Raw genomic sequence first — 27939 nt, 5'->3', positions numbered from 1 at the left:
ATGGGATAAGGGAGAGGGGATTGGGGGGTAATTAGGTTCGATCTGAGGAAGGAGACCAACAGGTCTAATTCCTCAGACCAAGAGCCTCTTCACCATGCCAAGGAGCCCCCCTTGAAGAGGTGTACTGGTGTAACCCTTGCTGTTTTGAGTAGTGTCGGGAAAGTGCTAGTTTCTAGTGATTTGTTAAAAAGTAATGAAAAGCATGCGAAAGGACATGGGCCACTCGCTTGTATAATACTGGTGGGACTTGAGACAGATTCCCTGATTTATTTTTAAGTGACTTGATTATCATGGTGAGTTCAGTGGGCTCAGTAGGTGGAAGATAGGAGGAGGTTGGGAAATTCCCATCTAAATAATCACTTGCTCGGGTGTTGGCACCTGGGATTTTACTGGCGAGATTTGATCCTATGGTTGAGATGAAATCATTTATCTTGTTTACTGTATCAATAGGCTGTAGTGGTGTTTTGTTCGGTTTAGTTAGGACAATATCTCTAGTATATTTCAGCATGTGGGTGCCCAGAATCTGTGAGTGTTTTCCAGGTCTTTTTTATATCTCCTCTTGTTTCAGTGAATCTGCTGGAGTAGTACAATTGTTTGGCTTTTTTTATTAGTTTGGTGAAAACTGCTGAATAGTGTTTAATAATATCTTTGTGTATTAAACCCTGTCTATATTGCTTTTCATATTGATGTTTCTTACTAATGGATCTTAGTAAGCTGTTAGTTAGCCATGGGCAACCTACCCGTTTATTCGTGATGTTTCATATTTATAGGACAATGTTTGTTATACATACAGTCTAAGTAATTTACTAAGAAATAGTCTGTCCAATCATTGATACCACTGGCATTGGAGAATTCTGTAGCCCAGTCAACCGTCTCTAGCGTTGCTGTGAAGTTACTTATTGAAGCCTCGTCATGGAGTCTAAATGAAACTTTGTTGTATTCCAGTGGTCGTTTACTAATGTTTGTTAAGAGGAAGGTGGGGTCGTGGTCAGTAGTGCTATGATTATCCCTGATTTAAAAGGGGCTAGGATATTGGTCCATATATGGTCGATTATGGTTGCACTTGTCTCAGTCAGCCTGGTTGGTTTGGTTATTGGTATGAGAAGTGCATTGTTCATATTGTTGATGAAATCAGTTACTGGCTGGTCATCTGGGAGGCCAAGGTTGATGTTGAAGTCTCTGGCTATGAGAAGGTGGTGCTTGTTCACTTGGTTGTTTGTTAATAGTGTCTTTAGTTTATCGCTAAAATTTGGGATGTTTGTATGAGGCATCTGGTAAATGACCCCAATTGTTATAGGAATCTTAAGGTTTTCTACAGTAAAATTAGCAAAAATATATTCTCCATATTCATCACTATAGCAAGTGATGTTATAACAAGATACTATTTCATTAGAGTAATAGATTGCAATACCACCCCCAACATGGTGTGGTCTGCAGTTGTGGATTGCTGTGTATCCTGGTTGTGAGTAGATATTTATTGTATCCTGTTCAAGCCAGGTTTCAGTGAGAACAATACATGTGAAGGTTGTCTTTAGGGAATGAGCCAGGAGGTCCCCATAGTGTTTGCTTAAGGATCTGATGTTGTATTCAAGAACTGTTATACTTTTAGAAGTATTTAGGACAGTGTTAGCTTGCGGTGCAGTGTAATAGAGGCAGTTACTTTCCAATAAATTTTGACTGGGTGATAGATTATATAGGTTTAGATCAGGGTCAATGTGATCATTCATCATTTAGGTTAAATAGTAATTCTTTATATCATATATAATGTGGTGAATTCTAGCACTGATATCTGTAGTAGAGGGATGTTTGGCCAAGTATATAGCTAATGCACATTGGTCAAAAAGAGTGTAGTAACTAATAAACATAATGAATTTGGTATTGACTATGTATTAAACCTTTCAGGGTTTCGGCCGTACTAGTACGGCTTATGCACCAGGGTTTTTGACGTGCTAATACGCCTAAATTCTAGCGCCCTCAAATCTAGTGAGAGAAAGCTGGTAAGCCTACATATGAAAGAATGGGTCTATGTGGTCAGAGTGCGCAGTATAAAAAAGATCCTGCAGCACAGTGCGTAATGAGAAAAAATAACTTTGACAGTGTTTCTGGATTAAAACAGGCTTTGCACTGTATTTTCATATGGTATTTATTGTTGTATTCTAGTTTTCCTGGTCTCATTTTATAGAATGGAAGACATATTACACAAATTGAGATGATTTTGACTGGTTTTACAATGAAAAGTACCTTGAAATTGAGCTCAAAGTAGCAGAAATGTTCATTTTTTACCAAAGATCAAACGTAAACAAATCATGCCAAGCGTCCAATACACGTCAACTGGCGAGTCTAATATTCTTTCACAATTTTTTTTTATTATTATCACACTGGCCGATTCCCACCAAGGCAGGGTGGCCCGAAAAAGAAAAACTTTCACCATCATTCACTCCATCACTGTCTTGCCAGAAGGGTGCTTTACACTACAGTTTTTAAACTGCAACATTAACACCCCTCCTTCAGAGTGCAGGCACTGTACTTCCCATCTCCAGGACTCAAGTCCGGCCTGCCGGTTTCCTTGAACCCCTTCATAAATGTTACTTTGCTCACACTCCAACAGCACGTCAAGTATTAAAAACCATTTGTCTCCATTCACTCCTATCAAACACGCTCACGCATGCCTGCTGGAAGTCCAAGCCCCTCGCACACAAAACCTCCTTTACCCCCCCCCCCCCTCCAACCTTTCCTAGCCCGACCCCTACCCCGCCTTCCTTCCACTACAGACTGATACACTCTTGAAGTCACTCTGTTTCGCTCCATTCTCTCTACATGTCCGAACCACCTCAACAACCCTTCCTCAGCCCTCTGGACAACAGTTTTGGTAATCCCGCACCTCCTCCTAACTTCCAAACTATGAATTCTCTGCATTATATTCACACCACACATTGTCCTCAGACATGACATCTCCACTGCCTCCAGCCTTCTCCTCGCTGCAACATTCATCACCCATGCTTCACACCCATATAAGAGCGTTGGTAAAACTATACTCTCATACATTCCCCTCTTTGCCTCCAAGGACAAAGTTCTTTGTCTCCACAGACTCCTAAGTGCACCACTCACCCTTTTTTCCTCATCAATTCTATGATTCACCTCATCTTTCATAGACCCATCCGCTGACACGTCCACTCCCAAATATCTGAATACATTCACCTCCTCCATACTCTCTCCCTCCAATCTGATATCCAATCTTTCATCAAATAATCTTTTTGTTATCCTCATAACCTTACTCTTTCCTGTATTCACTTTTAATTTTCTTCTTTTGCACACCCTACCAAATTCATCCACCAATCTCCGCAACTTCTCTTCAGAATCTCCCAAGAGCACAGTGTCATCAGCAAAGAGCAACTGTGACAACTCCCACTTTATGTGTGATTCTTTATCTTTTAACTCCACACCTCTTACCAAGACCCTCGCATTTACTTCTCTTACAACCCCATCTATAAATATATTAAACAACCACGGTAACATCACACATCCTTGTCTAAGGCCTACGTTTACTGGGAAATAATTTCCCTCTTTCCTACATACTCTAACTTGAGCCTCACTATCCTCATAAAAACTCTTCACTGCTTTTAGTAACCTACCTCCTACACCATACACCTGCAACATCTGCCACATTGCCCCCCTATCCACCCTGTCATATGCCTTTTCCAAATCCATAAATGCCACAAAGACCTCTTTAGCCTTATCTAAATACTGTTCACTTATATGTTTCACTGTAAACACATGGTCCACACACCCCCTACCTTTCCTAAAGCCTCCTTGTTCATCTGCTATCCTATTCTCCGTCTTACTCTTAATTCTTTCAATAATAACTCTACCATACACTTTACCAGGTATACTTAACAGACTTATCCCCCTATAATTTTTGCACTCTCTTTTGTCCCCTTTGCCTTTATACAAAGGAACTATGCATGCTCTCTACCAATCCCTAGGTACCTTACCCTCTTCCATACATTTATTAAATAATTGCACCAACCACTCCAAAACTCTATCCCCACCTGCTTTTAACATTTCTATCTTTATCCCATCAATCCCAGCTGCCTTACCCCCTTTCATTTTACCTACTGCCTCACGAACTTCCCCCATACTCACAACTGGCTCTTCCTCACTCCTACAAGATGTTATTCCTCCTTGCCCTATACACGAAATCACAGCTTCCCTATCTTCATCAACATTTAACAATTCCTCAAAATATTCCCTCCATCTTCCCAATACCTCTAACTCTCCATTTAATAACTATCCTCTCCTATTTTTAACTGACAAATCCATTTGTTCTCTAGGCTTCCTTAACTTGTTAATCTCACTCCAAAACTTTTTCTTATTTTCAACAAAATTTGTTGATAACATCTCACCCACTCTCTCATTTGCTCTCTTTTTACATTGCTTCACCACTCTCTTAACCTCTCTCTTTTTCTCCATATACTCTTCCCTCCTTGCATCACTTCTACTTTGTAAAAACTCCTCATATGCTATCTTTTTCTCCCTTACTACTCTCTTTACATCATCATTCCACCAATCGCTCCTCTTCCCTCCCGCACTCACTTTCCTGTAACCACAAACTTCTGCTGAACACTCTAACACTACATTTTTAATCCTACCCCATACCTCTTCGACCCCATTTCCTATGCTCTCATTAGCCCATCTATCCTCCAATAGCTGTTTATATCTTACCCTAACTGCCTCCTCTTTTAGTTTATAAACCTTCACCTCTCTCTTCCCTGATGCTTCTATTCTCCTTGTATCCCACCTACCTTTTACTCTCAGTGTAGCTACAACTAGAAAGTGATCTGATATATCTGTGGCCCCTCTATAAACATGTACATCCTGAAGTCTACTCAACAGTCTTTTATCTACCAATACATAATCCAACTAACTACTGTCATTTCGCCCTACATCATATCTTGTATACTTATTTATCCTCTTTTTCTTAAAATATATATTACCTATAACTAAACCCCTTTCTATACAAAGTTCAATCAAAGGGCTCCCATTATCATTTACACCTGGCACCCCAAACTTACCTACCACACCCTCTCTAAAAGTTTCTCCTACTTTAGCATTCAGATCCCCTACCACAATGACTCTCTCACTTGGTTCAAAGGCTCCTATACATTCACTTAACATCTCCCAAAATCTCTCTCCTCTACATTCCTCTCTTCTCCAGGTGCATACACGCTTATTATGACCCACTTCTCGCATCCAACCTTTACTTTAATCCACATAATTCTTGAATTTACACATTCATATTCTCTTTTCTCCTTCCATAACTGATCCTTCAACATTACTGCTACCCCTTCCTTTGCTCTAACTCTCTCAGATACTCCAGATTTAATCCCATTTATTTCCACCCACCGAAACTCCCCTACCCCCTTCAGCTTTGTTTCGCTTAGGGCCAGGACATCCAACTTCTTTTCATTCATAACATCAGCAATCATCTGTTTCTTGTCATCCTCACTACATCCACGCACATTCAAGCATCCCAGTTTTATAAAGTTTTTCTTCTTCTCTTTTTTAGTAAATGTCTACAGGAGAAGGGGTTACTAGCCCATTGCTCCTGGCATTTTAGTCGCCTCATACGACACGCATGGCTTACGGAGGAAAGATTCTTTTCCACTTCCGCATGGACAATAGAAGAAATAAGGAAGAACAAGAGCTATTTAGAAAAAGGGAGAAAAACCTAGATGTATGTATATATATATGCATGTGCGTGTCTGTGATGTGTGACTAAAGTGTAAGTAGGAGTAGCAAGATATCCCTGTTATCTAGCGTGTTTATGAGACAGAAAAAGAAACCAGCAATCCTACCATCATGCAAAACAGTTACAGGTTTCTGTTTCACAGTTATCTTTCACAAGTGCGCTGATATTATTTATACCATTTCTACACTAACGCAGTAGTCTGCATAACAGCAAATCTTCTATTTTTTTGTGAGAATAAAAATTCAAAGTGGAAAGCAAAAGAATGTAAGAGGGGCGTGGAGACGTGACTAATGAACAGAGGAAATGTTATTTTAGTGCCAGGAATGTCTTTCTTGTTTATTCTGGACTCTATTCGGAAATTGGCATCTTTTAAAATTTGTATGAAATTGGCAAAATTGCTAAATTCTGACCACTGTATTGGATAGATGAAATCGGTAAATGGGTCGTTTCTTGTACTCATTCAATAGAAAAATGGAGTTCTAGCGAAATAGTTATGATTTTTGTTGACTAGTACAGTGGAATTGGCTGAAAATAGGGCTCAAAGTGGGCAAAATCGCTGATGCGTAAACATCGTCGAGACCACTAACTTCGCGAGAGCATAATTCCGTAAGTTTTCCATCAAATTTCATACTTTTGGTGTCATTATGATCGGGAAAAGATTATCTATCTTTTCATAAGAAAAAATATTTTTTTTTTTTAAATTTGGCAGACCCTGAGAACAAGTCTCAGAGAGGGCCTGTCGACCCTGAAAGGGTTAAACAAGAACGAAATAAAGTATAACTAGATATAAACTAAGAAGATAAAAGCAGGTGGGGATATAGTTTTGGAGTGGTTGGTGCTATTATTTAATAAATGTATGGAAGAGGGTAAGGTACCTAGGGATTGGCAGAGAGCGTGTATAGTTCCTTTGTATAAAGGCAAACGGGACAAAAGAGAGTGCAAAAACTGTAGGGGAATAAGTCTGTTGAGTATACCTGGTAAAGTGTATGGTAGAGTTATTATTGAAAGAATTAAGAGTAAGACAGAGAGGAGGATAACAGATGGACATGGAGGCTTTAGGAAAGGTAGGGGTGTGTAGACCAAGTGTTTACAGTGAAACATATAGGTTTTTTGTGGCATTTATGGATTTGGAAAAGGCATATGACAGGGTGGATATGGGGGGGGCAATGTGGCAGATGTTGCAGGTGTATGGTATAGGAGGTAGGTTACTAAAAGCAGTGAAGAGTTTTTACGAGGATAGTGAGGCTCAGGTTAGAGTATGTAGGAAAGAGGGAGATTATTTCCCAGTAAAAGAAGGCCTTAGACAAGGATGTGTGATGTCACCATGGTTGTTCAATATATATCTAGATGGGGTTGTAAGAGCAGTGAATGCAGGGTTCTTGGCAGGAGGTGTGGAGTTAAAAGATAAAGAATCAAAGTGGGAGTTCCCACAGTTGCTTTTTGCTGATGATACCGTGCTTTTGAGAGATTCTGAAGAGAAGCTGCAGAGGTTGGTGGATGAATTTGGTAGGGTATGTAAAAGAAGAAAATTAAAAGTGAATATAGGAAAGAGTAAGGGTATGAGGATAACAAAAAGATTAAGTGACGAAAGACTGGATATCAGATTGGAGGGAGAGAGTATGGAGGATGTGAATGTATTCAGATCAGTGGACCCCCGCCTTACGATATTAATCCGTTCCTGAGAGCTCATCGTAAGCCGAAATTATCGTTAGCCGAATTAATTTTCTCCATAAGAAATAATGGAAATCAAATTAATCCGTGCAAGACACCAAAAAGTATGAAAAAAAATTTTTTTACCACATGAAATATTAATTTTAATATACACAAACTAAAGAAGACATGCACAATTACTTCTCTATTAAGAATAGAATACATGACACTTACCTTTATTGAAGATCTGGTGATGACTGATGGGATGGGAGGAGGGGAGAGTGTGGAAGTTATTGTTTAAGGGGAATCCCCTTCCATTAGGGCTTGAGGTAGCAAGTCCTTTTCTGGGGTTACTTCCCTTCTTCTTTTAATGCCACTAGGACCAGCCTGAGAGTCACTGGACCTCTGTCGCACAACAAATCTGTCCACAGAGCTCTGTACCTCCAGTTCCTTTAAGAGTTTCCTAAAATGAGCCATAACATTATCATTGTACAGGTTGCCAACATGGCTTGCAGTAGCTGTGTCAGGGTGATTTTCATCTGTAAAGGTTTGCAGTTCAACCCACTTTGCACACATTTCCTTAATTTTTTTTTTCAATTCCATACTAATCCTCGCCCTTTTTACCACAGGGATGACACTAAGCTTTCTTGGGGTCCATGGTGACTTATTTTGCAGTTATAAGCACTAAAAACACTGGGATAATGAGAAATGTACCGAATGTATGTGTAGATTCGACCGCACTGGCTCACTTGTAAACACTGGTGCTGAAGCCACACGTGGGATGCGTCCCAGACGAATCACGTAAGGCGAGTTTTTTTATCATGAGGCGAGGCAAAATTTTTGCGTTCAAATGCTTCGTATGGTGGATTTAACGTAACGCGATGCATTCATAAGGCGGGGGTCCACTGTATTGTATTTGGAAGCGGACGTCTCAGCAGATTGGTCTATGAAAGATGAGGTGAATCATAGAACTGATGAGGGGAAAAGGGTGAGCAGTGCACTTAGGAGTCTGTGGAGACAAAGAACTTTGTCCTTGGAAGCAAAGAGGGGAATGTATGAGAGTATAGTTTCACCAACACTCTTATATAGGTGTGAAGCATGGGTGATGAATGTTGCAGCGAGGAGAAGGCTGAAGGCAGTGGAGATGTCATGTCTGAGGGCAATGTGTGGTGTGAATATAATGTAGAGAATTTGTAGTTTGGAAGTTAGGAGGAGGTGCAGGATTGCCAAAACTGTTGTCCAGAGAGCTGAGGAATGGTTGTTGAGGTGGTTCAGACATGTAGAGAGAATGGAATGAAACAGAAAGACTTCGAGAGTGTATAAACCTGTAGTGGTGGGAAGGAGGGGTAGGGACTGGCCTAGGAAAGGTTGGAGGGAGGGGTAAAGAGGTTTTGTGTGTGAGGGGCTTGGACCTCCAGCAAGCATGCGTGAGCGTATTTGATAGAAGTGAATGGAGACAAATGGTTTTTAATACTTGACGTGCTGTTGGAGTGTGAGCAAAGTAATATTTATGAAGGGATTCAGGGAAACTGGCAGGCCGGACTTGAGTCCTGGAGGTGGGAAGTACAGTGTCTGCACTCTGAAGGAGGGGTGTTAATGTTGCAGTTTTATAAATTATAATGTAAAGCACCCCTCTGGCAAGACAGTGATGGAGTGAATGATGAACAAAGTTTTTCTTTTTTGAGCCGCCCTGCCTTGGTGAGAATAGGCCAATGTGTTAATAAAAAAAAAATAAAAATAAAAGATAAAATTACAAATTAAAGTAGCACCAGACTATTACTTGTAATTGCACTAAAGAATAGTTGCAAACAGGTTTATATAAAAGTATAATACAGATTTACACAAAATTATAATAAAATAAAAAAGGGCAATGATTTGGTTGTAAGTGATATGATAGTAAGATGGTACACAACAGATATTAAAAAAACTACATAAATTGGAATAACTGCAACAGGTTATAAAAAAATATTATAAAATAAGATAGGGCAATGATATAGCAAATTACAAATATATACTAAAGTAGAAGAAATAATTAACCCTTTGAGGATCGACAGGCCCTCTCAGAAACTCGTTCTCAGGGTCGGCCAAATTTAAAAAAAAAAATAATTTTTTCTTATGAAAAGATAGAGAATCTTTTCCCGATCATAATGAAACCAAAATTATGAGATTTGATGGAAAACTTACGGAATTATGCTCTCGCGAAGTTAGCGGTCTCGGCGATGTTTACGCATCGGCGATTTTGCCCACTTTGAGCCCCATTTTCAGCCAATTCCACTGTACTAGTCGACAAAAAACATGAATATTTCGCTAGAACTACATTTTTTCTATTGAATAAGTGCAAGAAACCACCCATTTACCATTTTCAACTATCCAATACAGTGGTCAGAATTTAGCAATTTTGCCAATTTCACACAAATTTCAAAAAATGCCAATTTCCGAATAGGGTCCAGAACAAACAAGAAATACATTCCTGGCACTAAAATGACATTTCCTCTGTTCATTAGTCACGTGAGATCTCAAGGCCCCTCTTACATTCTTTTGGTTTCCACTTTGAATTTTTATTCTCACAAAAAATAGATGTACTGTTATGCAGACTACTGAATTAGTGTAAAAAATGGTATAAATCATATTGGCGCACTTGCAAAAGAATATTGGACTCACCAGTTGACATGTATTGGACGCTTGGCATGATTTGTTTACTTTTGAACTTTGGTAAAAATCGAACATTTCTGCTACTTTGAGCTCAATTTCAAGGTACTTTTCATTGTAAAACCAGTCAAAATCATCTCAATTTCTGTGAAACGCTTTTCATTCTATAAAATGAGACCAAGAAAACTAGAATACAACAATAAATACCATACGAAAATACAGTGCAAAGTCGCTGTTTTATTCCAAAAAAACGGTCAGTTTTTTTTCTCATTATGCACTGTGTGCTGTAGGATTTTTTTTATACCGTGCACACTGACCACATAGACCCATTCTTTCATATGGAGGCCTACTAGCCTTTTCCCGCGAGATTTGACGGCGCTAGAATTTATGCGTACTAGTACGTCAAAAACCCCTGCACGTAAGATGTACTAGTACGTCCGAAACCCTCAAAGGGTTAAGAAAGAGATTTGTTGATATTAAAAATATTAAACTTGGGGCAAAGACTTCATGTTCTTCAACTTGTTGTGGAATAAATCCCTCAATGTCTACATAGGTTTTTAAATTACTTAATAAACTTTTCAGCCTCATCTCTGTTAGCACTGGCAGCCTCACCATGCCTTACTACACTTTGAATCCCACTCCTCTTTTTAACCTATCAAACCAGTCCACTACTTGCCTTAAATTCATCACTTACAGCACCGTTTCCTACGGTGTCTCACCTTAGATCACTATATAACAGCTTCACTTTCACAAATTATTGTTTCTGAAACACTGTTACTGGTCATTTTTTTCTTTTTTGTTAATCCACACTAACAGAAGTTTTTTCATTTCTTTAGTTATCTGTGACCTTTTCACAGCAAGAATTTTCACTCCTATGGCCTCTTTATTTTTCACTTCTTTTGCCTCTATTTTTCAATATGGATGATATGGTGGATTTCGCCATACCACATTGAATGGCCAGGTTTGACACGTGTTCCACTTTCCCACTTTGTAATAAGTTCTTTTTTCACTTTAATTGTTATCACTTTAATTGCTATTTAAAAAACCCAGAGAATAACAATGAAATACAGTAGGGCCCCACTTATTCAGCAGGTTAGGTTCCAAGCTACTGCCAGAATGCAGACATCGCCGGAAAGCAGAACGCCTTTTTTTTCACTTATAAATGTATATAAATGCCAGATAACAAATTTACACTAACATATATTAAGTTAGCAATAGTACTAGGCATTTAAAAACAATAAAAATTATAATACACACACAATACACCCACTACTTACCTTAAAATATTTGTAGTCTTAACCTTTTGACTGTCACAACCCCAAATCCTGAGGTGTCTCCTAGCATCACAAAATACAGTGGACCCCCGCATAACGATGGCATCACATAGCGATTAATCCGCATACCGCTTGCTTTAATCGCAAAAATTTTGCCGCGCATACCGATTAAAAACCCGCTCACCGATTTTCGTCTGAGACGCGTCCAATGTGCGCCCTCAGCCAGCCTCACATGTGCCGCCCGTGCCATTGTTTACCAGCCAGCCTCCGCGGTAACATCCAAGCATACAATCGGAATATTTCGTATTATTACAGTGTTTTCGGTGCTGTTTCTGGAAAATAAGTGACCATGGGCCCCAAGAAAGCTTCTAGTGCCAACCGTACACCAATAAGGGTGAGAATTCCAATAGAAATGAAGAAAGAGATCATTGATAAGTATGAAAGTGGAGTGCGTATCGCCGACCTAGTCAAGTTGTACAAGAAACCCCAATCAACCATCGCTACTATTGTGGGCACCAGAAAGACTATCAAGGAAGCTGTTCTTGCCAAAGGTTTAACTGTGTTTTCGAAACAAAGATCGCAAGTGATGGAAGATGTTGAGAGACTCTTATTGGTGTGGATAAATGAAAAACAGCTAGCAGGAGATAGCGTCTCTCAAGCGATCATATGTGAAAAGGCTAGGAAGTTGCATGAGGATTTAATTAAAAAAATGCCTGCAACTAGTGATGATGTGAGTGAATTTAAGGCCAGCAAAGGTTGGTTTGAGAGATTTAAGAAGCGTAGTGGCATCCATAGTGTGATAAGGCATGGTGAGGCTGCCAGTTCGGACCACAAAGCGGCTGAAAAATATGTGCAGGAATTCAAGGAGTACATAGACAGTGAAGGACTGAAACCTGAACAAGTGTTTAATTGTGATGAAACAGGCCTGTTCTGGAAGAAAATGCCAAGCAGGACCTACATTACTCAGGAGGAAAAGGCACTCCCAGGACATAAGCCTATGAAAGACAGGCTTACTTTGTTGATGTGTGCCAATGCTAGTGGTGATTGCAAAGTTAAGCCTTTATTAGTGTATCACTCTGAAACTCCCAGAGCGTTCAGGCAAAAGAATGTCCTCAAGGATAATTTGTGTGTGCTGTGGAGGGCAAACAGTAAGGCATGGGTCACTAGGGACTTTTTCTATAACTGGTTACACCATGCATTTGCCCCCAATGTGAAAGATTACCTAACTGAAAAGAAATTAGAACTTAAGTGCCTCCTGGTGTTAGACAATGCCCCTGGTCATCCTACAGACGTGGCAGAGCGACTTTATGGGGACATGAGCTTCATTAAGGTGAAGTTTTTGCCTCCTAATACCACTCCTCTCCTGCAGCCCATGGACCAGCAGGTTATTGCAAACTTCAAAAAACTGTACACAAAAGCTCTGTTTGAAAGGTGCTTTGTAGTGACCTCAGAAACTCAACTGACTCTAAGAGAGTTTTGGAGAGAGCACTTTAATATCCTCAATTGTGTAAACCTTATAGGTAAGGCTTGGGAGGGAGTGACTAAGAAGACCTTGAACTCTGCTTGGAAGAAACTGTGGCCAGAATGTGTAGACAAAAGGGATTTTGAAGGGTTTGAGGCTAACCCTGAGAGGATTATGCCACTTGAGGAATCCATTGTGGCATTGGGAAAGTCCTTGGGGTTGGAGGTTAGTGGGGAGGATGTGGAAGAGTTGGTGGAGGAGGACAATGAAGAACTAAACACTGATGAGCTGATAGATCAACTTCAAGAGCAAGAGGCCAGACCTGAGGAAACTGGTTCAGAGGAGGGGAGAGAGAAATTGAAGAAGTTGCCTACTACAAAGATTAAAGAAATCTGTGGAAAGTGGCTTGAAGTGCAAACCTTCATGGATGAAAATCACCCTCACACAGCTATTGCAAGCCGTGTTGGCAACCTGTACACTGACAATGTTGTGAAACACTTTAGGGAAGTCATAAAGGAACGAGAGGTACAGGCCACTATGGACAGATATGTTGTGCGAAAGAAGTCCAGTGACTCTGAAGCTGGTCCTAGTGGCATTAAAAGAAGAAGGGAAGTAACCCCAGAAAAGGACTTGACACCTCAAGTCTTAATGGAAGGGGATTCCCCTTCTAAACACTAACACTCTCTCTCCCCTCCTCCCATCCCATCAATCATCACCAGATCTTCAATAAAAGTAAGTGTCATGTAAGTGTGCATGCCTTTTTCAGTTTGTGTGTATTAAAATTAACATTTCATGTGGTAAAAAATTTTTTTTTTCATACTTTTGGGTGTCTTGCACGGATTAATTTTATTTCCATTATTTCTTATGGGGAAAATTCATTCACATACCGATTATTTCGCATAACAATTACCCCTCTTGCACGGATTAAAACCGTTATGCGGGGGTCCACTGTATTTGAAAAAAAAAAAAAAAGTTATTTTTTCTTATGAAATTATAGAGAATCTTTTCTCGAGGTAATGACACCAAAAGTATGAAATTTGATGGAAAACTTAAGGAATTATGCTCTCGCGAAGTTAGCAACTTCGGTGATATTTATGAATCAGCGATTTCGCCCACTTTGAGCCCTATTTTCGGCTAATTCCATTGTTCTAGTCGACCAAACTCATAGCTATTGTTTAGAACTCCATTTGTTCTATCGAGTGAATACAAGAAACTGCCCATTTACTGATTTCAACTACCCAATAACGTGGTCAGAATTTGGCAATTTGGCCAATTTCACACAAATTAAAAAATATGCCAATTTCAAAATAGGGTCCAGAATGAACAATGCAGACATTTCTGGCTCTAAAATAACATTTTGTTTGTTCATCAGTCACATCTCCAGACCCCTCTGATATTCCTCTTGCTTTCTACAGTGGTTCCCCGCTTTTCGTAGTTCCCGGCAATCGTAAAATTCGCCAATCATAGGGGTATTTTTGTATAAACATGGACTCGCTTTTCATAGGTTGACTCGCGAGTCGTAGTTCGTCCGGGATGCGTACGCACGGCGTGGGCCAGGGCGGCGGCCAGGGCGGCGGCCAGGGCGGCAGCCAGTCTGGCATTGTTTACCAGTGAGCGAAGGTCCCCTCGCGTGCTCCAGCGAAATATTTCATAATATTCCATTTATTTTAGTGCTTGCAAGTACTAAATAAGCTACCATGGCTCCAAAGAAAGCTCCTAGTGCCAAGCCTGTGGTAAAGAAGGTGAGAAATACGACTGAATTTAAGAAAACCATCATTGAACAATATGAAAGTGGTACAAGTGTGGCCGAACTGTCCAGGATGTATAAGAAACCCTACACAACCTTATGTTCCATAGTGGCCAAGAAAAATGAAATAAAGGATGCTGTTGTTGCAAAGGAAGTAACTATGCTGACAAAAATTAGATCACCAGTACTGGAAGAGGTTGAGAAGTTATTATTGGTGTGGATAAATGAGAAACAATTAGCAGGAGATACTCTTATGACTTCGTTTATTTGTGAAAAGGCTAGGCAGTTGCATGAAGATTTGGTAAAGAAATTGCCTGCAAATAGTGGTGAAGTGAGTGGATTTAAGGCCAGCAAAGGCTGGTTTGAGAGATTTAAGAACCGTACTGGCATACACAGTGTGGTAAGGCATGGTGAAGCTGCCAGTTCGGACCACAAGGCGGCTGAAAAATATGTGCATGAATTCCAGGAGTACATAAACAATGAAGGACTGAAACCTGAACAAGTGTTCAATTGTGACGAAACAGGCCTCTTTTGGAAGAAAATGCCAAAGAGGACCTTCATTACACAAGAGGAAAAGGCAATGCCAGGACATAAGCCTATGAAAGACAGGCTGACGCTAATGTTCTGCGCTAATGCTAGTGGGGATTTCAAAGTGAAGCCATTACTAGTGTACCATTCTGAAAATCCCAGAGTGTTCAGGAAAAACAATGCTATGAAGAGTAAATTGTGTGTGTTTTGGAAATCTAATAGTAAGGCATGGGTCACGAGGGAAATTTTCGTCTAGTGGTTCAATGAAGTCTTTGGCCTTAGTGTGAAGGAGTATATCCTGGAAAAGAAATTGGATCTCAAGTGCGTGCTAGTAATGGACAATGCACCTGCTCATCCTCCAAACTTGGATGACCTAATTTTCGAGGAGTTTGGGTTCATCACAGTAAAGTTCTTGTTCCCAAATACCACTCCTCTCCTCCAACCCATGGACCAGCAGGTTATTGCAAACTTTAAAAAACTCTACACAAAAGCAATGTTTCACAGGTGCTTGACTGTGACCACAGACACTCACTTGACCCTAAGGTAATTTTGGAGAGAACACTTCAGCATCCTCCACTGCATAACCCTTATAGGTATGGCTTGGGAGGGAGTGACTACCAGGACTTTGAACTCTGCCTGGAGAAAATTGTGACCATATTGTGTCGACAAGAGGGATTTTGAAGGATTTGGGACTGACCCTAATGAGCCTATGTCTGTTGTAAAATCAATTGTGGCACTGGGGAGTTCCATGGGGTTGGATGTGAGTTTGGAGGATGTGGAAGAATTGGTGGAAGACCACAATGAAGAGCTCACCACTGAGGAGCTGCAAGAGCTTCAGCAGGAAGAGCAACACATCGCAGCTCAGAATCTTGCTGCAGAGGAGGAGGGAGAGAGATGGAAGAAGGTGCCTTCTTCAGAAATTAAAGAGATTTTTACTATGTGGGGTAAGATGGAAAGCTTTATGGAGAAACATCACCCTAACAAGGTTGTTGCAAGCCAGGTTGGCAACATGTACAGTAACAAAGTCTTGGGCCATTTTAGGGAAGTGTTAAAGAGATGCCAGAAACAGAGCTCTCTCCAGTTATTTTGTGAGACAGGACTCCAGTAACTCTCAAGGTGGTCCTAGTGGCATTAAGAAAGAGAGAAGAGAAGCAACCCCAGAAAAGCAAATGGTACCTGAGGTGTTGATGGAAGGGGATTCCCCTTCCAAACTATAAACAATCCACTGTCTCTCCTCCTCCAGTCTCCCATACACTAAGAAGAATCTCCAATAAAGGTAAGTGTTATGCTGTTAATGTTTCATTCATCATTTCCCATTGTATTGTTTATGTACTACATGTATATTTCATGTTAAAATTTTTTTTGTTTTAACCCTTTCAGGGTCCGTCCCGTAGATCTACGGCTTTACGGTGAGTGTCCAAACCGTAGATCTACGCCATGAGCTCAGCTCACTCTGATAAACTGTGAGTGGTACATTTGGGCCTAGATATGAGAGAATACATCTATGTGGTATGTGTGCACCACATAAAACAGATCCTGCAGCACACTGTGTATAATGAGAGAAAAAAACTGAAATCATGATTTTTCGATTAAAACAGCAACTTTGCAGTGTTTTTTCGTATGTTTTTTAAAGTTGTATTTGCGATTTCTTGGTCTCATTTGATAGAATGGAAGACATATTACAGAAATAGAGATGATTTTGATTGGTTTTAGCACTGGAAATGGCTTGAAACTGAGCTCAAAGTAGCAGAAATGTTAAATTTTTGCCGATATTCAAGAGTAAACAAACGACCTCACACGTCTAATACACGCCAGCTGGTGGGTCTAATATACATTCACAAATATGGTGATGATATTTATACAATTATTACAGTATTGCATAACAGTAAATCTTCTATTTTTTGGTGTGAATAAAAATTCATTATGTGAATAAAAAATCAAAATGGAATTTATTTGTAAAGCCTCAAAACATAACTAATGAACAGAGGAAATGTTAGTTTAGTGCCAGGAATGCCTACATTGTTTATTCTGGACCCTATTTTGAAATTGGAATATTTTGAACTTTGTGTTAAATTGGCTAAATTAACAATTTCCGATCACTTTATTTTGTAGTTGAAACAGTTGACTTGGCGATTTCTTGTGCTCAATCGATAGAATGGAAGTAATACTAGTGAAATAGCTAAGAATTTGGTTGATTGGAATAATGTAATTGGCCTAAAATGGGAGTCAAAGTCGGCAAAATCGCCGATTCGTAAATATCGCTGACACATCAAAATTCGCGAGAGCATAATTTCGTCAATTTTCCACCAAATTTCGTACTTTTTGTTTTATTACCTTCACAAAAAGATTCTCTACGATTTCATAAGAAAAAATAACAAATTTTTTTTTTTGAAAATTCTTGGACACTGGTGCGTGACTCCAGATTTGGGCCTTGGACCCTGAAAGGGTTAATACTTCTGGGTGTCAGGAACGGATTAATTAATTGTATTTACATTATTTCTTATGGGGAAAATTTATTCATAAATCGTAAATTTCGTTTATAGTAATGGCTCCAGGAACGGATTAATTACGAACAACGAGGGACCACTGTATTTTGAATTTTTAGTCAAACAAAAAATAGAAAATTTACTGTTATGCAGACTACTGCAATATTGTAATAATTGTATAAATAATGTCAACCCATTCATGACTGCATATTAGAATGGCTAGTTGGACATTTATTGGGCAATGACATCATTTGTTTAGTCTTGAACATCGGCAAAAATCAAACATTTCCCCAAATTTGAGCTCCATTTCAAGGTCCTTTTCATAGCAAAACCAATCAAAATCACCTCTACTTCTATAATATGGTTTCCATTCTATCAAATGAGACCAAGAAAATGAGAATACACCTCAAAGTCAGTGTTTTAATCCAAAAACACGGTCAGAGGGTTTTTTTTTTTTTCTCATTATGCACTGCTTGCTGCAGGATTTTTTTTATATTTATTTATTTATTTATTTATTTATTTGAACATGATACAGTGAAGTACAAAGGAATACAGTTATTACAGGGCAACATGCCATATGGTGCACACTGACCACACAGACCCATTCTTTCACATTTGGGCCTACCAGCTTTCTCTTGCTTGATTAGAAGCCGCTAGAATTTTTGAGTATATGTATGTCAAACACATTAGCTCATAAGACGTATATATACGACTGAAACAGTCAAAGGGCTAATGGAGGGTGAGAGGTGAGTTTGTAGGAAGTCAGGTTTGGGGGGTATGGTAGCCAGTCAGGCCAGCCCACCCCACCCACATGTAATATACTACATTTAATTAAAGTGCCCCAGAGCAATAAAATACATATACAGTACATTTATTAATTTTTTTTTTTTCAACAAGTCGGTCGTCTCCCACCAAGGCAGGGTGACCCAAAAAAGAAAGAAAATCCCCAAAAAGAAAATACTTTCATCATCATTCAACACTTTCACCACACTCACACATTATCATTGTTTTTGCAGAGGTGCTCAGAATACAACAGTTTAGAAGCATATACGTATAAAGATACACAACATATCCCTCCAAACTGCCAATATCCCAAACCCCTCCTTTAAAGTACAGGCATTGTACTTCCCATTTCCAGGACTCAAGTCCGACTATATGAAAATAACCGGTTTCCCTGAATCCTTTCACTAAATATTACCCTGCTCACACTCCAACAGATCGTCAGGTCCCAAGTATCATTCGTCTCCATTCACTCCTATCTAACACGCTCATGCACGCTTGCTTGAAGTCCAAGCCCCTTGCCCACAAAACCTCCTTTACCCCCTCTTTCCAACCCTTTCGAGGACGACCCCTACCCCTCCTTCCTTCCCCTATAGATTTATATGCTTTCCATGTCATTCTACTTTGATCCATTCTCTCTAAATGACCAAACCACCTCAACAACCCCTCTTCTGCCCTCTGACTAATGCTTTTATTAACTCCACACCTTCTCCTAATTTCCACACTCCTAATTTTCTGCATAATATTTACACCACACATTGCCCTTAGACAGGACATCTCCACTGCCTCCAACCGTCTCCTCGCTGCTGCATTTACCACCCAAACTTCACATCCATATAAGAGTGTTGGTACTACTATACTTTCATATATTCCCTTCTTTGCCTCCATAGATAACGTTTTTTCGACTCTACATATACCTCAACGCACCACTCACCTTTTTTCCCTCATCAATTCTATGATTAACCTCATCCTTCATAAATCCATCTGCTGACACGTCAACTCCCAAGTATCTGAAAACATTCACTTCTTCCATACTCCTCCTCCCCAATTTAATATCCAATTTTTCTTTATCTAAATCATTTGATACCCTCATCACCTTACTCTTTTCTATGTTCACTTTCAACTTTCTACCTTTACACACATTCTCAAACTCATCCACTAACCTTTGCAATTTTTCTTTAGAATCTCCCATAAGCACAGTATCATCAGCAAAAAGTAACTGTGTCAATTCCCATTTTGAATTTGATTCCTGATAATTTAACCCCACCCCTCTCCCGAACACCCTAGCATTTACTTCTTTTACAACCCCATCTATAAATATATTAAACAACCATGGTGACATTACACATCCCTGTCTAAGACCTACTTTTACCGGGAAGTATTTTCCCTCTCTTCTACACACCCTAACCTGAGCCTCACTATCCTCATAAAAACTCTTAACAGCATTTAGTAACTTACCACCTATTCCATATACTTGCAACATCTGCCACATTGCTCCTCTATCCACTCTATCATATGCCTTTTCTAAATCCATAAATGCAATAAAAACTTCCCTACCTTTATCTAAATACTGTTCACATATATGCTTCAATGTAAACACTTGATCTACACATCCCCTACCCACTCTGAAACCTCCTTGCTCATCCGCAATCCTACATTCTGTCTTACCTCTAATTCTTTCAATTATAACCCTACCGTATACTTTTCCTGGTATACTCAGTAAACTTATTCCTCTATAATTTTTACAATCTCTTTTGTCCCCTTTCCCTTTATATAAAGGGACTATACATGCTCTCCGCCAATCCCTAGGTACCTTCCCCTCTTTCATACATTTATTAAACAAAAGTACCAACCACTCCAACACTATATCCCCCCCTGCTTTTAACATTTCTGTCATGATCCCATCAGTTCCAGCTGCTTTACCCCCTTTCATTCTACGTAATGCCTCACGTACCTCCACCACACTTACATTCTGCTCTTCTTCACTCCTAAAAGATGGTATACCTCCCTGGCCAGTGCATGAAATTACCGCCTCCCTTTCTTCCTCAACATTTAAAAGTTCCTCAAAATATTCTCCCCATCTACCTAATACCTCCCTCTCCCCATCTACTAATTCCCCTACTCTGTTTTTAACTGACAAATCCATACTTTCCCTAGGCTTTCTTAACTTGTTTAACTCACTCCAATTTTTTTTCTTATTTTCATTAAAATTTCTTGACAGTGCCTCTCCCACTCTATCATCTGCTCTCCTTTTGCACTCTCTCACCACTCTCTTCACCTTTCCTTTACTCTCCATATACTCTCCTCTTCTTATAACACTTCTGCTTTGTAAAAACCTCTCATAAGCTACCTTTTTCTCTTTTATCACACCCTTTACTTCATCATTCCACCAGTCACTCCTCTTTCCTCCTGCCCACACCCTTATTTATTAATTACCTTAAAATATTTGTAGTCTTAATGTAGGGTGAGAGGTGAGTTTTATTTGTAGGAAGTCAGGTTTGGGAAGTATGGTAGCCAGCCAAGGCTGCCCTCCCCACCCAACCCACGCATCATGTAAAGAGACCAGGCGAACACGTCTGGTGTTCGTTCATACACTTTTGTATTATACAAACACTTTACATTGTGTACAAGTTGTCTCCACATTGATACAGTAGAATAAATAAAGACCAACACTTCCATTCTCATGTAGTTTTTAGAAGGAATGATGCTCTGACAAATTATTATTACAGGTTATTATTTTTACAAGTTATTATTATTATTAAAAGTTAATATTTTTACAAGTTGTTATTATTACTATTACAAGTTATTATTATTATTATAATCATAATAAAAAAGAAGTGCTAAACCCACAAGGGTCATGAATATCTACAAACAGAGTGAAGGCATACGAAAGGAATGAATTTCTATTTAAGTTACTGGTGTATGACTAGAGAAAACATAATTCTTCGACTCTCCTACCCAACTCTTGCTAAACAAATCACATTTATGTCAGTTTTTATACTGTGGGTGTATGTATCATGTTTATTATATAATTTTGAAAAAAGTATCATAGATAGATTAATGGAAATGCCTATATTAATGTAATCTACAATATTTAATGCACCCAAGAAATTAGTATATGGCATCGAGTAGAGAGACTCTTAGTGATTTTAATGTGTACCTGCACACCAACACAGTGTGTAAGTATATTTAGGTACAGGTACACATAAATATAATTATCAGAGTACATATATATATGCAATAACTTGAAAACACTTAATATTCTGGAAAATTTCCAGACATAATAGAGATTTGTGCTTACGGAGAATGTAAACAAACCAGGTGGGGTGACCTGTATTTGAAAGACCGCTTGCTGTATAGCAAATTTTGGTCATAATTTGACATTGTCATATTAGCGGAACGCCATAAGGCGAAACGCCGTAAAGTGGGGCCCTACTGTACCAAGAAGTTTCACAGAGCTTGTAAAAAACTATGCCTAATGAACAAAAGCTGACGAGAGACTGAGCAAGTGATGCTTTGTTTTCGTTGGACTTCGTCCAGATGGGCAGTTTTGTTTAGGACGAGTATCAGGGCAACATCCGAATCTTTCTTTCTTTCTTTCAACACATCGGCCGTATCCCACCGAGGCGGGGTGGCCCAAAAGGAAAAACGAAAGTTTCTCCTTTTACATTTAGTAACATATACAGGAGAAGAGGTTACTAGCCCCTTGCTCCCGGCATTTTAGTCGCCTCTTACAACACGCATGGCTTACGGAGGAAGAATTCTGTTCCACTTCCCCATGGAGATAAGAGGAAATAAACAAGAATAAGAACTAGAAAGAAAATAGAAGAAAACCCAGAGGGGTGTGTATATATGTGCTTGTACATGTATGTGTAGTGTGACCTAAGTGTAAGTAGAAGTAGCAAGACGTACCTGAAATCTTGCATGTTCATGAGACAGAAAAAAGGACACCAGCAATCCTACCATCATGTAAAACAATTACAGGCTTTCGTTTTACACTCACTTGGCAGGACGGTAGTACCTCCCTGGGCGGTTGCTGTCTACCAACCTACTACCTAGAACATCCGAATACCAAGTCAAAATTTTCTCAAAAAAAAAAAAGTTGAACGAATATCGAGTTGTACGAATATAGGGACGTTTGAATATTGAGGTCCCACTATATATAATAATTATACTCAAATAGACTTTGGAATCATCTGAATTTATATCCCCAAAACAAACTGATTACACTGTGTAAAACAGTTTTTGTTCCTGGCAAGTGTTATTTACCAACTCCTTTTACAGTGGAACCCCAGTTTTCATCTTTAATCTGTTGCAGGAGGTTGGCCGAAACCAATTTGTATGAACTCTGAAGTAATATTTTCCATAAGAAATAATGTAAATCCAATTAATCCATTCCAGACACCCAAAAATATATAAAAAAAAATACATTTTTTTAGAAAATAACTATAGTTTTACATAGAGAAAACAATGAGAAATAAATATAAATGACTACTGAAATGGATAAATGAACATTTTACATCACTTTTACCTTTATTGAAGACTCTTGTTGGCATATGGAAGACGGCGAGGAGGGGAGAGGGAGGAGAGGATACTGTTTGGAAGGGAAATCCCCCTCCATAAGGACTTCAGGTATCAAAGCCCTATCTGGGGTTACTTCCCTTCTTTGTCTTTCACTGGCACTAGGACCAGCTTGTGAGTCACTGGACCCCTGTCGCACAAAAATTCTGTCCAGAGAGGCCTGTTTCTGGCATCTCTAAGATTTGTCTAAAATGGGACACAGCAATGTCACTGAACATATTGCTGACACGGCTTGCAACAGCTTTGTTTGGGTGATATTTCTCCACAAAACTTTGCACTCACTCCATTTTGCACAAATGTCCTTAATCACTAAAGAAGGCACATTCTCCCCTCTCTCTTCCTCCTCCTCTGAAACAATTTCCTCAGCTAAGGTCTGTTGCTGTTCCAGATGAAGGTCTTGCAGTTCTTCAGTGGTTAGCTCTTTTCTGTGCTTTTCCACCAACTCTTCCACATCTTGGCTACTCACCTCCAACCCCATGGACTTCCCCAGACACAATAGATTCCACAACAAGTGTAGGGTCATCAGGGTCAGCCTCAAACCCTTCAAAATCCTTCTGGAGGACACATGCTGTCACAATTTTCTCCAAGAAAAGTTAATCATCCTGGAAGTCACTCCCTGCCAAGCCTTATCTATAAGGCTTATGCGATTGAGGATATTGAAGTGATTCTTCCAGAACTCTCTTAGGGTCAATTCAAAGCACTTTTGAAACACTGCTTTGGTCTAGAGTTTTTTGAAGTTTGAAATGACCTGCTGTCCATGGTGGCTTATTTAGCAGTCGCAAGAACAAAAAAAATGGATTACTACCAAATGTTTCGGATGAACGAGCAACGACAGCAGACTGAGTCATGAACATGTGAGTGGCTGCGTCTCACGGGCAGGTGGACACGTCTGGTATGGACGATTTCCAAGTGGATGACAAAAACGGGGGGGAAAATTTCGCAGAAGTGGTTGAAAACTGAATTGTATGATAACCGGACCAGACGAAAACCGGGGTTCCACTGTATTGTAAAACAATAGAAAATGCCCATTATTCCTTTTAAACTTTGCTTTTGTGGCTTACAGGATGAATTTTTGACAAAAATGGCTAAATTTCAATATTTTTTGCTATTTTTGGATGTAAATAAAAATATACAATAAATAAAATTTACACAACTTTTAATTTAAACTTTCTGAAACATATTTACAAAGTTAAAAATGAGCAGTTTTTCATGATTTGCGAGCATGCAACAAATCACTTTCCCGTTTAAGCCCCCAAATACAGTCTCCCATCATGTTTTCATTATAAGATCCCTGATATCTGTGTTCAAAGTCCATTATATCTTGGTGGAAACGCTCCTACTGCTCCTCTGAGTATGCTCCAATATTCTCCTGGAAATTGTCAAGATGAGCATCAAATATGGACCTTTAGGGACATCCTACAGCCCATCTGACCATATCTTTTTACCAAGGTCTCAACAAGTTCCACATAACTGTCAGCCTTGTTGTTGCCCAGAAAGTTTGTGCTACAACGACAAAACTCTCCCAGGCTTCCTTTCCCTTCTCTTGTGAGCTTCTTTGGAAATTCTGAGCACTCCCGGATTTTCCTGACTTGTGGTCCAGATGCCTTCACCTTTGCCTCTGATAGCTTGGGAAAGTCTTGAAGATACTTGAAAGCTACAGACTCTTTGTCAAGAACTGTAGCAAACTGTTTCATTAGCCCTAGTTTCAAGTGTACTGGAGGGAATAGAACCTTTTGAGAATCCACCAATGGTTTGTGTTTGATATGTCTTCCAACTGAGAACTCAGTCCTTTGAGGCCAGTGCTTCCTCTGGTAATGTGCTACTCTGTCTCTACTATCCCAATGACAGAGATAACAGGGAAACTTGGTAAAACCTCCTTGGAGTCCCATAAAAAATGCCACCGTTTTGAAGTCTCCAATAACCTCCCAGCCATACTAATCATAGTTTAAAGCTTCCAGTAAAAGTTTGACACTGTTGCAGTCCTCCTTAAGATGCACTGAATGAGCCAAGGTAAGAGATGGATACTTGTTCCCATTGTGCAGAGGCTTCTGGAGGAGCTGTCAATGAAAAGTCTCCACTCATCTGGATTGCATGCAATTCCAGCTGCATCAAACAGGCCTGAAACATCATCACAGTAGCACAACCTGTCTTCATTAGCGAAGAAGCTTGAGAAATGTTGGTGACGTTTTCTTTGGCTTGTCACTTGCACACTTTCATTCACCAAGTCCCACTCTTTGAGCCTTGAAATCAAAAGCTCAGCATTTGACTTTGTCAAACCAAGATCTCTGATAAGTTCATTGAGGTCTGTTTGGTTTGGGTAGTAAGGATTCCTCCCAACAGCTGCATCTTCATTTTCTGATTTGCTGCTGTTCTTCTTCTGATGGTTGACTTCTTTGTGGAGGTGTAGGTACAGGAAGATCAGCACTGTGTGGTACTGGTGCAATAGAAGAGGGAAGGTCTGGATGTAAAACAGCAGGTGCATTTTTTTCCAGTTCGGTGTTTGGAAGGATCCACCAGACAGAAGTAACAGTTGGTTGAGTGATCAGTGGGTTCATGCTATATTCTAGGAACACCAAACTTCATGGCTCTTTTTTCTCCTCTATATCATCCTGTAAAAGATCAAAAGAATTAGTTTCTGTCACATACATTTCATTTAAAAAATGTTCCTATTCAAGATTTTTACCCTTCATATAACTAATGACTTTCTTACCTTCTAATGTTTTCTTACAATGTTCACAAGCAACATGAGGTGCCCAGGTCTTGTCTTGGCTCCCAACTGGCATGCTTGGTAAGCTTCACACATTTTTTAGATGCTGTTACAGAGAACTTCTTTGCTCTTGTCTGAATGAACTGACCACATCTGTAGCAGAATGCATCTGGAGAATGACAACAGCTTCTTGATGCCATTTCACTTCTTCTGATGTGTCTTCTCAGGTAGCCAGAGCTGAACTGAATGTGGGTTTGTGAGCCTGTTTTTATATTTGCCAGCAAAACCCTAGACCATAATAGTTTTACATCAGTCTTTCTTGAAAGTGTTCCAGGAAGTGTCCTGACCACAAAAGCAAAGTTCTGGATCAAAACTGCTTTTTTAAATTTTGTTTAGTTATAAAGAATTGGGAAATGATGCTTATTTCTCAGGAACATGACAAAAGTGAAATTTTGTTATATAGTGTTACCTATTGGAGCGATATGTTGTGTATCTTTATACGTACATGCTTCTGAACTGTTGTATTCTTAGCACCTCTGCAAAAACAGTGATAATGTGTGAGTGTGGTGAAAATGTTGAATGATGATGAAAGTATTTTCTTTTTGGGGATTTTCTTTCTTTTTTTGGGTCACCCTGCCTCGGTGGGAGACGGCCGACTTGTTGAAAAAAAAAAAATAGATTAATTTACCAAACAGCTCCTAGAATCTGCTTAATTCTATTCAACTATTTTTTATTGATGGGGTTGAGGGGACTCGGCACAAGCAACTCTCCAAGTGACCCAAATACTGAGATACAGAAAATAAAATTTACCGGCACTGAGAACAGCTGGCTCAGAGAGTCTAGAACACTCACTCGCTGCTCAGTGGGTGCCACACGCATTTTTGACCCCATCACATCCAAAACTTCATCCATTTCTGCCTCTGCAAAAAAAGTTAAAAGCTGTCATAATACCCTTTGAATGATACTCTCACATTCAATTGCTGTAAATTTCTTAAATGTTAAAATATCATATTGTGAAATCAGAAAATGTACAGGAAAAAATATTTTCAAATACAGCCTCTCCTCACTTAACGACAGAGTTCAAATGGAACTGGACAGAAAGTACATCATTCGTGCCACATCCTTTCAATGCCACATTGTCCCATCACAAATGAGTTAGACTATTTTCAACTATACTTTGATAAACCGATAATGAACCTAATTGTTACCCAGACCAACATGTACTACCGGTATACAATGGACAACACAGATGTTTCAGAATCATCACGGTTGCACAGGTGAAAAGATACAACTGTGACTGAAATGTATTTATTCCTTGGCAGTGTCATGCTTAATGCCACACACATTATTTTTTTTTTATTATCACACCGGCCGATTCCCACCAAGGCAGGGTGGCCCGAAAAAGAAAAACTTTCACCATCATTCACTCCATCACTGTCTTGCCAGAAGGGTGCTTTACACTACAGTTTTTAAACTGCAACATTAACACCCCTCCTTCAGAGTGCAGGCACTGTACTTCCCATCTCCAGGACTCAGGTCCGGCCTGCCGGTTTCCCTGAACCCCTTCATAAATGTTACTTTGCTCACACTCCAACAACACGTCAAGTATTAAAAACCATTTGTCTCCATTCACTCCTATCAAACACGCTCACGCATGCCTGCTGGAAGTCCAAGCCCCTCGCACACAAAACCTCCTTTACCCCCTCCCTCCAACCCTTCCTAGGCCGACCCCTACCCCGCCTTCCTTCCACTACAGACTGATACACTCTTGAAGTCATTCTGTTTCGCTCCATTCTCTCTACATGTCCGAACCACCTCAACAACCCTTCCTCAGCCCTCTGGACAACAGTTTTGGTAATCCCGCACCTCCTCCTAACTTCCAAACTACGAATTCTCTGCATTATATTCACACCACACATTGCCCTCAGACATGACATCTCCACTGCCTCCAGCCTTCTCCTCGCTGCAACATTCATCACCCACGCTTCACACCCATATAAGAGCGTTGGTAAAACTATACTCTCATACATTCCCCTCTTTGCCTCCAAGGACAAAGTTCTTTGTCTCCACAGACTCCTAAGTGCACCACTCACTCTTTTTCCCTCATCAATTCTATGATTCACCTCATCTTTCATAGACCCATCCGCTGACACGTCCACTCCCAAATATCTGAATACGTTCACCTCCTCCATACTCTCTCCCTCCAATCTGATATTCAATCTTTCATCACCTAATCTTTTTGTTATCCTCATAACCTTACTCTTTCCTGTATTCACCTTTAATTTTCTTCTTTTGCACACCCTACCAAATTCATCCACCAATCTCT

At 39.7% G+C, this 27939-nt stretch overlaps 1 protein-coding gene across 2 annotated transcripts in view; it reads right to left on the bottom strand.

The window, feature by feature from the left end:
- LOC128688970 (26S proteasome non-ATPase regulatory subunit 5) overlaps window positions 1-26555 on the bottom strand; it is a 68230-nt gene extending 41675 nt beyond the window's left edge. The window contains exon 1 of one of the 2 annotated variants that reach the window (XM_070080921.1): window positions 26424-26555. In XM_070080921.1, the coding sequence (XP_069937022.1) occupies window positions 26424-26525 (102 nt within the window). In that variant the 5' untranslated portion in view covers window positions 26526-26555. The remainder of the gene's footprint in view (window positions 1-26423) is intronic. The other variant, XM_070080923.1, reaches the window with a different exon arrangement.
- Between the last annotated feature and the right edge of the window lie 1384 nt (window positions 26556-27939).

This window comes from Cherax quadricarinatus, unplaced genomic scaffold (assembly GCF_038502225.1).
Source record: "Cherax quadricarinatus isolate ZL_2023a unplaced genomic scaffold, ASM3850222v1 Contig1256, whole genome shotgun sequence".
NCBI classification, from domain to species: Eukaryota; Metazoa; Arthropoda; class Malacostraca; order Decapoda; family Parastacidae; genus Cherax; species Cherax quadricarinatus.
This window is presented reverse-complemented; position numbering and strand designations above follow the sequence as displayed.